The 12,498-nt window shown below is 43.5% G+C and overlaps 1 protein-coding gene across 2 annotated transcripts in view; it reads left to right on the top strand.

The window, feature by feature from the left end:
• The window catches only part of SPMIP2 (sperm microtubule inner protein 2), a 187,836-nt gene that overhangs the window by 143,110 nt on the left and 32,228 nt on the right, over window positions 1-12,498 (top strand). For both annotated transcript variants that reach the window (XM_077477126.1, XM_077477127.1), the window contains one exon: window positions 6,924-6,982. In XM_077477126.1, coding sequence (XP_077333252.1) covers window positions 6,924-6,982 — 59 coding nt within the window. The remainder of the gene's footprint in view (window positions 1-6,923; window positions 6,983-12,498) is intronic.

Raw genomic sequence — 12,498 nt, 5'->3', positions numbered from 1 at the left:
AGTATATGACAACAGTAATATGGAGCTTAGTGTGGATACTGTTGCTGTCTAGTAGCAGTTTGTAAACAAAACTGGCTGTGTTCTAAAGGAGACCGCTCTTTTATACATGTACCGCTTCCAGAAAAAGACAATACATGCCTATGCTGACAATAATAAATGTTAATGTGATGCATTTTCTGTGAAATAAATAAACTCTATTAATACAAAAATATAATAGCCCTGAAACTAGACAGCACAGTGTATTAAAAATAATAATTAAACAGTTCTATCATTACAAACATGTCTTAACTTTCAAAATTGAATTTGCTCTTACTACTGAGCGGGTGCAAATAAAAGAACACCCTCTCCAATAGGCAACAATCACATGAAGTGTGTGTTTGTGTATATATTTTTTTTTTTTTGTACTTGAGTCTTATCATAACAGTTACATGCAATGCATATATAATGAACAAGGATAAAGAGGATCTGGATGTCCCTACAGACAAGGTCTACATTTCAGATTCATATGCATTCTCTAGTAATAACCATAGACCATAAATAAAGTATAGACTGAACACAGTGTCTATATGTATTAATATTTGGTGGTTGAGCACCATGGGGCTTTTACCATCACAAGGAGACCCGTGCATTTTTGTAGGTGTATTATGAGAATGTGGAGGGAAAGAGGGAAGGTGGGCAATGACAGAGTTAGTTACATAGGGGAGGGGGTATACAAATGGAGAGAATACAGAGGCATGGTGGCAAAGAAGTTCAAAGAGGCAAAGATGGTTAGGCCCTAGCCTAGACCATGTTATAGCCTATAGAAAATAATAAGAAAAGTGGAGGGGGGATTTCCATTAGAGTATCATGAGCTTAACTAAGTGTATCAGTTTTGGGATTGCCCATCTGCTATATAGAGCAGCCTTTCTCAATCTTTTCAACACAGAGGAACCCTTGAAATAGTTCTCCGGTCTCAGGGAACCCCTTCTAAATTTTAGAAGTCTACAACTCATGATACACTTGTGTGATGGTCAGTGGGAAGAATGGTCCTTACACTTGTGGTCATTGGGAAGAATTACCTCCTTACAGATAGCTAAAAAGATCAATGGTGTTAGTGGGAACTTATCTGAGAGGCAGAAATTGCCCAATGCTGAAGGAACCCCTAGCAGCCTTTGGAGGAACCCTAGGGTTCCACAGAACCCTGGTTGAGAACAGTATCTCTTGGTGATCTCTTGGTGAAATGGAAAGATATCCAGTAGTGCCATGTTTTCCTGAATTTTTCTTTTTGGTTACATAGTGAATGATAGTGATTTTATTTTTGTGGCGTAGATATACAGAGGGGTCATCCTCTAGGTCGACTTTGGTGAGATTTATTTGACCAATTGCCAGTATTCCCACAAACATGAACAAATTTCAGTGCCTTGAAAAATTAGTCATACCCCTTGAAATGTTCCACATTTTGTCATGTTACAACTAAAAACGTAAATGTATTTTATTGGGATTTTATGTGATAGACCAACATAAAGTGGCACATAAGTGTGAAGTGTGGCGTGCATTTGTATTCAGCTCCCTTTACTCTGATACCCCTAACATCTAGTGGAACCAATTGCCTTTAAAAGTCATCTAATTAGCAAATAGAGTCCACCTGTGTAATTTAATCTCAGTATAAATACAGTTGTTCTGTAAAGCCCTCAGAGGTTTGTTAGAGAACCTACTAAGTAAACAAACAGCATCATGAATGCCAAGGAACACACCAGACAGATCAGAAATAAAGTTGTGGAGAAGCAGCGTTACGTTAATAAAAAAATATCCCAAGCTTTGAGCATCTCACAGAGCACTGTTCAATCCATTATCTGAAAATGGAAAGAGTATGGCACAACTGCAAACCTACCAAGACATGGCCATCCACCTAAACTGACAGGCCAGGCAAAGAGTACATTATTCAGAGAAGCAGCCAAGAGGCCAATGGTAACTCTGGAGGAGCTGCAGAAATCCACAGCTCAGGTGGGAGAATCTGTCCACAGAACAACTATTAGTTGTGCATTCCACAAATCTGACCTTTATGGAAGAGTGGCAAGAAGAAAGACATTGTTGAAAAAAAGCCGTAAGAAGAAGTAAGAAGTCTTGTTTGCAGTTTGCAAGAAGCCATGTGTGGGACACAGAAAACATGTGGAAGAAGGTGCTTTGGTCAGATGAGACCAAAATGTAACTTTTTAGCCTAAAAGCAAAACGCTATGTGTGTGTGAAAACTAACACTGCACATCACCCTGAACCCACCGTCCCCACTGTAAAACATGGTGGTGGCAGCATCATGTTGTGGGAATGATTTTCTTTAGCAGGGACAATGAAGCTGGTCAAAGTTGATGGGAAGATGGATGGAGCCAAATATAGGGCAATCTTAGCAGAAAACCTGTTATGCTGTGTACATACGACCGGACTTTGACAGCAAAGTTCAGACGGAACGAATCCGTTGGAAAATTCGATCATGTGTGGGCTTCATCTGACCTTTTCTGTCGAAAAATCTGACAGACTTTAGAAATAGAACATGTTTCAAATCTTCTGCCGGAACCAGTACCTATCGAGAAAACCGCTCGTCTGTATGAAGGTCCGAAGTACCAACAGCGACGCAAGGGCAGCTATTGGCTACTGGCTATTGAACTTCCTTTTTCTAGTCCCGTCATACATCATTGTGTTAAACGATCGGACTTTGGTGTAATCGTGTGTAGGCAAGTCCGTTTCAGAGGAACTCCATCAAAAAGTCCATTCACAGTTCATTCTGACGGAAAGTCCGGTCGTGTGTATGCGGCATTAGAGTCCGCCAAAGACTTAAGACTGGGGTGGAGGTTCACCTTCCTGCAGGACAACGACCCTAAACTTACAGCCAGAGCTACACTGGAATGGTTTCGATCAAAGCATGTTCATGTGTTAGAATGGCTCAGTCAAAGTCCAGACCATAAATATAATTGAGAATCTGTGGCAAGACTTGAAAATTGCTGTTCACAGATGCTCCCCATCCATACTGACAGAGCTTCAGCTATTTTGCAAGGAAGAATGGGCAAAAATGTCACTCTAGCTGTGCAAAGCTGATAGAGACAGACTCAAAAAGACTTGCAGCTGTAATTGCAGCAAAAGGTGGTTCTACAAAATATTGAGTCAGGGGGGCTGAATTCCAATGCACGCCACACTTTTCACATATGTATTTGCAAAAAAAATTGAAAACCATTTATCATTTTCCTTTCACCTCACATATGTGCCACTTTGTGTTAGTATATCACATAAAATCCCAATAAAATACATTTACGTTTTTGGTTGAAACATGAAAAAATGTGGAAAATGTCAAGGGGTATGAATACTTTAAGGCACTGTATGTGATAGGGTAACATCTTGAAATTAGCATTTTCAACACTTAGGTGGTTGATGGAGGATGTACCTGATGTAGGAAAGTTGTGTCTCTGTACCATATGGATAACAATTTGTAGCCTGCTTCTTGGAGTTGAAATTGATGATTTATGTGAGTTAATAGGAAGATTTGGTGCATCTCATGAGATATAAATGTGGTGTCTGACTCCTCTATCCAGCTATTTATATGGTATAAGAGGGAGGGGTGGGGCATTCTCACTCCTGTCACTGGGGAGGACTTGAGGCATAATTTTTGAAATTTGGTGGTTAATGGAATTGGTAGTTACCCCCTTTTGGATAATGTGGAGGAAATGTAACAGTTATCATTTTACAAGTTGCCCAGTTCATGGCTGTGGTCTGATATCAGTTTGGTTTGGTTTTTGAACTTGTCATTCAAAAGCAGAACTTTACCAGTTACCAGAACAGTTCAATAATAATTAAAGTTCTTTAACAAAACAACATACATTCCACATTAATATTTATGCTACCAAAATTACTGTGTGCTGTAAGTTGCCTCTAGATTTTATTCTGTTTCTTCTTGCTGGAGGCTGCCATTTTATTGAAGCCCAGAGCAGTCACTTCCTTATTGGATGAGGGAGAAAGTGGAAAGAATCAGGGAGTTAAGGTAAGACACTATCCTTGTAAGTTTAACTCTTTTTTTTTTGTCTGACAGCAGAGTTTGTCCTGTCACCTCTCCTGCTTTTCTTTTCTCCCTCCCTAGTCTGTGTTCCCTCAGCACAGTCTATGTCATTGTAGTTGCTTTCTTCCCCCTTCAGCAACAGTAAATCTTAAAGATGTCAGCTGATTTGCCTCTAGAGGCTCTTTTAGGCACAGTGCAGAGAATAGACAGAAATTTAGCATGTGCAGAGCAAGTTGAGACTGTGCATTACTTGATTTTAAACAGGATAGGCACTTATTTTAAAGTAAAATAAAAATGTTTTTTTGTGTGTTGCGCTGCTGGATTGTATATGTCCAGGATGGGGGGAGGGGGGAGGTTTGTGGGAAAAATGGAGGGGAGAAAAATGGGATGAGGAAATGGGGGTATATGCTGTGGTTTCGGTGTGTATAACAGATTTAGGGTTTCAAATCTGCTGCTCCACAGAATTTCGCAGTTCTTAGTGAATATGGCAAAAAATATGACAGATAATAGTCAATAAGTAGCTGGCAGGTTTTGATATAGAATCATAGGTTATAACCAATAGTCAATAGTTATAAGAATAGTTAGTTATAGCCATAGGAAAAAGGAGGATTTCTTAGCACAAGCAGGTAGGCAGCATGTTCAAGGGTAGAAGGCACCTTTAAGAGATATACAAACAGAAGAAAAACAGCGCCAACCTAAGTGCAGTATTTAAGATCACAGATATTTATTTGTAAAGTAGTACACTCACTCTCTATCAGAATGTTTCAGGCACATCACGTTTTACGTGTAAGTGAAGGTTCTGGGGGACATCACAGGGCTCCCGGGGAGAAGCGGTTCCTTTTTTAGCTGTTTTTTTCGTCCGGTGGCGCCGGTGGTTCCCAGCGTCTCACGGCCCGGTGTCGCAGCGTCAGGGAGGTCCGTTCGTTGGTCGTACGGGGTCGCGCTGTGATGACGTTCGTTGCACGCGTTCGGAGCATGCGTGCTCCTTCCAGATGCCTGAGGAAGGAGCACGCATGCTCCAAACGCGTGCAACGAACGTCATCACAGCGCGACCCCGTACGACCAACGAACGGACCTCCCTGACGCTGCGACACCGGGCCGTGAGACGCTGGGAACCACTGGCGCCACCGGACGAAAAAAACAGCTAAAAAAGGAACCGCTTCTCCCCGGGAGCCCTGTGATGTCCCCCAGAACCTTCACTTACACGTAAAACGTGATGTGTCTGAAACATTCCGATAGAGAGTGAGTGTACTACTTTACAAATAAATATCTGTGATCTTAAATACTGCACTTAGGTTGGCGCTGTTTTTCTTCTGTTTGTACTTATTTTAAAGTACATGCACAAGGGGCTAGCCTGAGGTGATCTCTCAGGACTTACCTTTCTGACAAAAGTTCCACTTTAAGGTGAAGCAGAAAGCCCATAAAGTACCCCTGCAGGATAATTTGGAGAACTGAGGTTTTGTGTTTCTGGGTGGAAAGATGGGTGTGCCCAGAACAGGAGTCATTGGAAGTCAATGTGTGGAAGGGTTTTGTTGCTAGCTGTGTTTTCCTGTACTAGTGACACATCTTCCTCTATTCTCTTGTCTGGTTGTGACATTATAAGGAAGTGAGAGGCGATCTACCCATTGGGGTCTAAGACAGCTACAGAAGTTTTAGCTGTAGATCTGGATGGAGATGAGCTTTTATCTTCTTTCTTTATATCCCACCTATAAAACTTAGGTTTTATGTTATAGTGTTGCCAACAATACAGTGCCACCTATTCCTGGAGCTGCATCTGATCACACACTTTAAGAATGACATTTGGGACCAGAAGGAGGAACTTTCTAATTATCACAACACTCTTATGGTTTGGATATTAGTGTAAATATTAAAAACAATGAAAACTTTTAATTCAACCTTGGTTTTGCACATGCAGAGAGCCAAGCGGCAGGTTTACATTATCGGCAGCCTACCAATTGTTGACTTTTACCTTTGCTGTTATGCCATTTGGTTATTGGAAGTGAAAAACAAAAAATCTGTCTAAGCTCCAAGTTGTGATTTAGAACTTACACAGGGATGTACAATTTCTCAGCCATCATCTGACAAATACTGGGTGCCAGAGCAACCAATCACTGAGCACCAGTGCTACATGTTGGAAGATGGGGATTGAGTCCTGTGCTCCCTCAGGTAGCCCATACAAAAGTATTTTTTTCTGTTCAACCAGTGGGTTGAATGATAAACAAAAATGACCCGATTCCCTCATCCACATACTCGTTGTGGATGGGGGAATCCTCCCAACTAAGCTATTGTATTCTGACTGTGGGGAGATTCCCTGCCATCAGAATACACTGCTCAGTGCTGCTGGCTATACCTGGCGGCACTGATCGATCAGGAAAACCCTGAAAGGGTCGTTGTACAGAAGTCGATCAGAAGATCGACTTCTGTACAACCAGCCTGTGCATACATGGATTGAAATTCAGCCGGACTCATTTTGATCCATGTATGGCCAGCTTTATATCTGGAAGTACCCAATATGTCACCTTACTTCCCTTGGCTCAGCAAGCATTGTGTTGGGGTTGATAATTAAATTAGACCTGTGAAAGTCTATAGCCAAGGTAGTCTCCACATGATCACTGCCCAATCCTAACTTTTGAGGTAGGACCAGGTGTTGTGCCCAACATATCAATGGGCACAATTAGCCACCGAAAGGAATTTTATTTGATGGATTTGTAAACACATGTGCTGTAATCTGTGTTAGTCAAGTTCAGTCATTTTAGTGAAGCACTGTAATATTTATATACTCGTCTTTCTTCCTACTGCTGTAAGGGCAGCATGGAATGGTAAAGTAAAACATATTGAATCCATTTTTTTTAGGACAATGTACAATATGGATTACTAACTGCTTGTCATTCTTCTTGTTCCTCAGGAGGGAGAATTTCGCAGCGCTTGTGAAGATAAAGTAACTCACAGATATCAAAATCCCTGGTAAGTCCTACTAGACTAAAGAGAATAAAAGTATTATGAAAATAGATAGCTGTCTCCAGAGTACTTTCTATCCTCGGGAGCTACACTATGCTTGTAAGAGTAAAAAGAAAAAATGAATAAAATACCAACCTATTTTTAGTTTCTGTTCTCTAAATTCTCTTATTTTGTTCTAAAATACCTATCTTAAAGCACATCTAAAGCCCAAACTTTTTTGTTTTGGATAAAGTAGTAGTTTTTTTTTCCCATCTGTGTTTCATTAGGAAGTTTTCCATGAACTTCTTGTCCTGTAAACTCAAAAGGAAGTAAGAAGATATCTTGGCAATGTGTGGGATATCCCTTCTTAGCCCACATACACACGGTCAGAGATTTTGCCAACCAAATCCGTTGGATTTTGCCCGTCGGATTTAGTCCGACGGATTGTGTCCGAAACTGTTGCATACACACGGTCGGGCCAAGTTGGTGAAAAATCCGATCTTTCAGAACGTGATGACGTAATTTCATTACGATGGGACTACATTCAGGCTAGTAGCCAATAGCTTTGATGTAGGAATTTGATCTGAGCATGCGTGGCACTTGGTCCGATGAAAATGCTCTACACATGATCGGATTAGGTCCGTCCGGCCCAGTTGGTCGGGAAATATTTCCAACACGTTGGAAAATTGGGTCGGACGGAGATTCGGACGGAATCAGTCCGATGCATACCACACACAGTCGGATTATCTGAGGACACGGTCCGATAAGACTCATTCCGACAGATTCTCCGACCGTGTGTACAAGGGCTTAGACATTTGTCACAGATGGGTTACAAGTTACAAGTTGACCCATTGGAAGTTTTCTCCTCCATTACTGTTCTGGGGGTCACTCAAAATGTTGGATTTACCATTACTTTCATTCCTGTGACATTGGTGATCTGGACAGAGAACAGTAAAAATCTGACAGTGGTTCTAACCTCTCACCACTCCAAATCTACAAAGAAAGTTTTGCATTTAATTATACTAAAGCTAAAATGCCTAGGCACCCATGTTGCACTGGCCCCAGCTTTGAATGTGTCTGTTTATTGAATCGGTAGCAAAGTCCGCTTGTTTATTTATGCTGTCTGTTGAGAGAGCTGCACTGCAGCCAAGTCTCCCACGTGCATGCATGGGAGTGATGTCCGTGTGGCTCAGCCCACAAACCCAGAAGCATGACCTGGTGAAGACAGAAGACCTGTCACACTGCTGAAGGGGCTTTATTTTATGGTAAGTCTCAATATTGTGCTAGTATGTGATGCATAAAAGAACATTATGCTCTTAACTTGCAGGAGGAAGTTTTTTCTCTTTCTTTAATTACACCTGAGTGCGTTTTTGAGACCTTTGCAAGAAAGTGCCTGGTGCTCTTATCCAGGCCTGGGGCCTGCAAAGAGAATAATCAAGAGACTGTAAGAATAGGCAGGGCAAGGTGGTGCTGTAAGGAAGTGCACAAGTACCGTCAGTGCAGTTCCCCTGGTTCCCACTAGATTTCACTGTCTAATAGTGTGAGACTTGGCAGCAGACCTTTAGTAAAGTGGAAGTAAACTCTCCTATGCTTTTCAGCCAAGGAAGTGGCCATCTTGGCCTCTGTTAAATCTTCAACTGCTATGATTCTGAACATGTGATCAGTTATGTCATCAACCATTGGATGGTTTCACAGTTTGGTTCAAAGCACATCCAGTGTGACAGTTACATTCCCGGCATGTCCTGGAAATGGAACTGTTTTTTTAAACCGTTAAATCTATAGGTTTACTTCGGCTTAAAAGGATAGTAAACTCTGCTTCGTGATTTTTACCTACTGGTAAGCTTATAATAGAACTTACCTGTAGGTAAAATGATTTTCCTGGCCAGCCTCACTTCAGCACACAATGGGTTAACCCCTCTCTCCAGTCTCTCAGGACCACCTTCCCCTAGCTGATAAAAAAAGGGAGCCCTTTCTCCCCCTGCCCTTGTTCTTTTTTTTGGTCGGACTCCAGGCCACCATGCTCGTGGAATAGACTACACCCCCCCTATCGAACCTACCCGCCCAGGTTCAAGCCTCTCCTAGGTTGGAGGGTCCAGAACAATAAAGGTAGATCCTTTTATCACACTGGACGCTTTAGGTGCCAGAGCAATGCGGGCAGACTAAAGGCTTAAAGAGCTTACAGTAGGTGCCACCGATATTGTGTCAATCTCACTGCTGTTATGTGATGATGTCGAGATTGACCCCTGCGAGCCCTGTCGCGGGAGCCAGCGTCGAGCTCTGTCGCTCCTCCCACTCGCCGCCCCCCAATGGATTCCTATGGATGCGTGGAATCTCGTGGGGGCGGTGAGCGAGAGAAGCACAGCCTCACAGGCTCGCACTGGAAACACAATATCGACGGCAGGTATTGTACCATTAAGGCTCTGGTGTTGCCGGAAGATCGTCCACTCTTTTCCTGCTCCCTAGGAGTTACGCCGGCTGCCTCCCCTGTGCTTTCTGTCGGTCGGCGATGACATCACAGGGGTGGAGCTGTGGGGGCAGAGGTGACAGATGTCACCTAGCAATGCTCACCATAAAGCCTGGAGGGCCAGGAAGCTCCAGGCTATTTGCCACAGCTATTGAAGGAAGTATACTGGTGAGTTTGCTGTGGAGAGGGGGAGGGGTGGCTACACACTCTCATTCCCTCTCACTCACTCACACCCATCTCCATCCGGCCACACCCCACTGAATATCCTTAATGCATGACCCATGTGTTTACAGCTTTCAGATATTTTTTTAATCTGCTGCCACCCTGAGTGACTCTACATCCTGTATTAAGGTAAAGTTATTTCCTTTAAATGCCAGAGTTTAAAAAAAAAAAAAAAGGGAGGAGAGGATAGAATAGGAGCTTTTTTCTTATTTTGAAATCCTGTCTTTTTATTGCTGCAGTATGAGCTCACCACAGCCCCAAAGTGCACGAAGATCATTGGAAAGGTAGGAGGGGTCTACGGGGCCACAAACAAAAGGCTAATAAGGTGTTTTGTCTTTATAGGAACATAAGCCCTAAAAAAAGACATTTGCAGAGGGAAAAGTCTCGCCACCGCTCAAAATCTCTGCAGGCATCTGGGTCACACTAAGGACATAGACCTCAAGCAACAACCAGCCCAGGTCACAAGATTGCTCAGACCGCTATAGCGGCAGAACAAATGCGGCAAGAGGCAGTCCCGCCGAAGGCCTCTGCCGTCCTTGAAAAGCTCTTGTTCGCAGAATGCATAAGAGATGTAGTCACAGATAGAGAAACAGAGGCGCTAAGGATAAAGGAATATATTCATTAGGCGGTGACTGATGCCGCGTACACACGAGCGGACTGTATGGCGTACTTAGTCCGTCGAAACACATTTCAGCGGACAATCCGCTCGTGTGTGGGCTTCAGCGGACTTTTTCAGCGTGCAGTCCGGCGTACTAAGTATTTCGTTTTTTTCTAAATTCTGTCCGTCGTACTTTGGTTTCAGCGGACAGTACGGTCGTCAGTATGCTAGTTCGACGGACTAAGAATGGCGCATGCCCAGAAAGGATTTACACGGCGGAAGGGTGCTTTGCTGTGTCTTGGACTTCCTATTTCTAGTCCCGTCGTACGTGCTGTACACGTCATCGCGCAAGCTTTCGACGGACTGTTTGTGCATCCGTGTGTGGTCAAGTCTGTTCAGTGGAAAGTACGACGGACTGTCCGTCGGATTGTATGACGAACTAAGTATGCCATACAGTCCGCTCGTGTGTACGCGGCATAAGAATATGCAAGTACTTCCAAGACTAAGCCTAGAGTCAAGAGTGCATCCAAGCAGAAGCGAGACTCACCATGGATGCTGGAAATATCTTCAGGAGACTCGTCAGACTCTGATGAACCACCAGAATATTTATTTGATTTCCAGGTCATAGAGCCTTACATTGTAGAAGTGTAGGAGGCCATTGACTGGGAACAAGACATCCAACCACCGGAACAGGTTAAGAGATATTTCCCTATCCTGAAGAAGCAGGGGACAACCTTCCCATTCATGGCGGAAATTCACAAATTATTTGAGGAGGAATGGGAAAGACTAGAAAGGAAGGCAAACGTACAAAATCGCTTTTTAAGATTATACCCATTTAAGACCCCAGAGGCTGCTTTTTGGGAATCAGTTCCAGGGGTGGATGCAGCTTTGTAATGCCTAGCAAGGCAGGTGTCCCTGCCTTTGCAGGATTCTACAACCTTCAGAGACCCAATGGACAGGTGCACAGACACAGATCTAAAGAAGATCTATTCAACGGCTGGCACAGCCTGCTGCCTGGCCATAGCCCTAACCTCGATCTCCAGGGCTCTAAAGGTCTGGGTCACAAATGTGGAGACAGCCCTGAAGTCCGACGTAGAGAGGGCCAGAATCATTTTGGCGATGGGGGAACTTCATCTCTCAGCCACCTTTTTGACAGAAGCCACTATAGACCTAGTAAAACTGCTCGCAAGGCTTATTACTTTTTCAGTAACGGTGAAAAGGGCCCTATGGTTGCGCCATTGGGTGGCAGACAGTACCTCCAAACAGGCACTTTGTAACATTCCATACAATGGCAGAATGCTATTTGGGGATACCCTGGAGGAAACTATCAAATGAGCTACTGAAGGGAAGTCAGGTCTGCTACCACAGAAACCCAAAAGGAGACAGTAAACCGCTCAGTCAGGCCAATCAGAGTTCAGAAGGGCGCAGGAGGCCAGGTCATATAGACCAGGCCGAGGATATACGAGACCCCAATGGAGAGGCTCACAAAGTTCTTTTCTTCGGAATGGGAAGTCTAAGGCCGCTTAGACCGCTAAGAAACCGGAAAAGTCCTTTTGACAGGTTGACCGCCCGTTCCCCCCAGGTGGGTGCCGGGCTGGCGTCCTTTTGGAATTCATTGGCGGAGAAAGTCAAGGACCAATGGGTCCAGAAAAAAGTCAAGCAAGGGTACAAGATAATGTTCAGAGAAAAACCACCGGACATCCTTGTCCCGACAGAATGGCCACAAGACCAGAAGAAACTGAGGTGCTTGCAAGAATATGTGACCGAGTTACTTCAAAAAGATGCAACCTCACCAGTGCCTCTAAAGTAACAGGGAACAGGAGTTTACTCCCCAATTTTTCTGGTGTCCAAAGCGTCCGGAGATCTCAGACCGGTCTTAGACCTAAGGTCTTTAAACCATTACATTGATCCCAAGACATTCAAAATGGAACCAATATATACAATTATACCAGTTCTGCAACCAGGGGACTGGTTAATATCAGCCGATTTAGCAGATACCTACCTTCATGTCCCAATCAACAGGCATCAAAGATACCTAAGATTCACAGTAGGGGAAGATCTGTCTCCCCTTCGGAATCAGCACAGCACCTCAAGTCTTTTCCAAGATCTTGCTAGCTACCATCGCTGTTACACATCTGAGAGGCATAAAAATTTTCCGCTACTTAGACAACATCTTGGTAGTGGCACAATACGAGGTGATGCTAAAGATTATATCCAAATTTGGCTGGATTATCAACAAGTAGATAGGCCAGTTGATTC

The sequence above is a fragment of the Lithobates pipiens genome, unplaced genomic scaffold, assembly GCF_037356315.1.
Source record: "Lithobates pipiens isolate NorthernLeopardFrog02 unplaced genomic scaffold, aLitPip1_a1.2 Scaffold_13, whole genome shotgun sequence".
Lineage (NCBI taxonomy): Eukaryota > Metazoa > Chordata > Amphibia > Anura > Ranidae > Lithobates > Lithobates pipiens.
The sequence above is the reverse complement of the archived record's forward strand: the minus strand, read 5'-3'. Positions and strand labels throughout refer to the sequence as shown.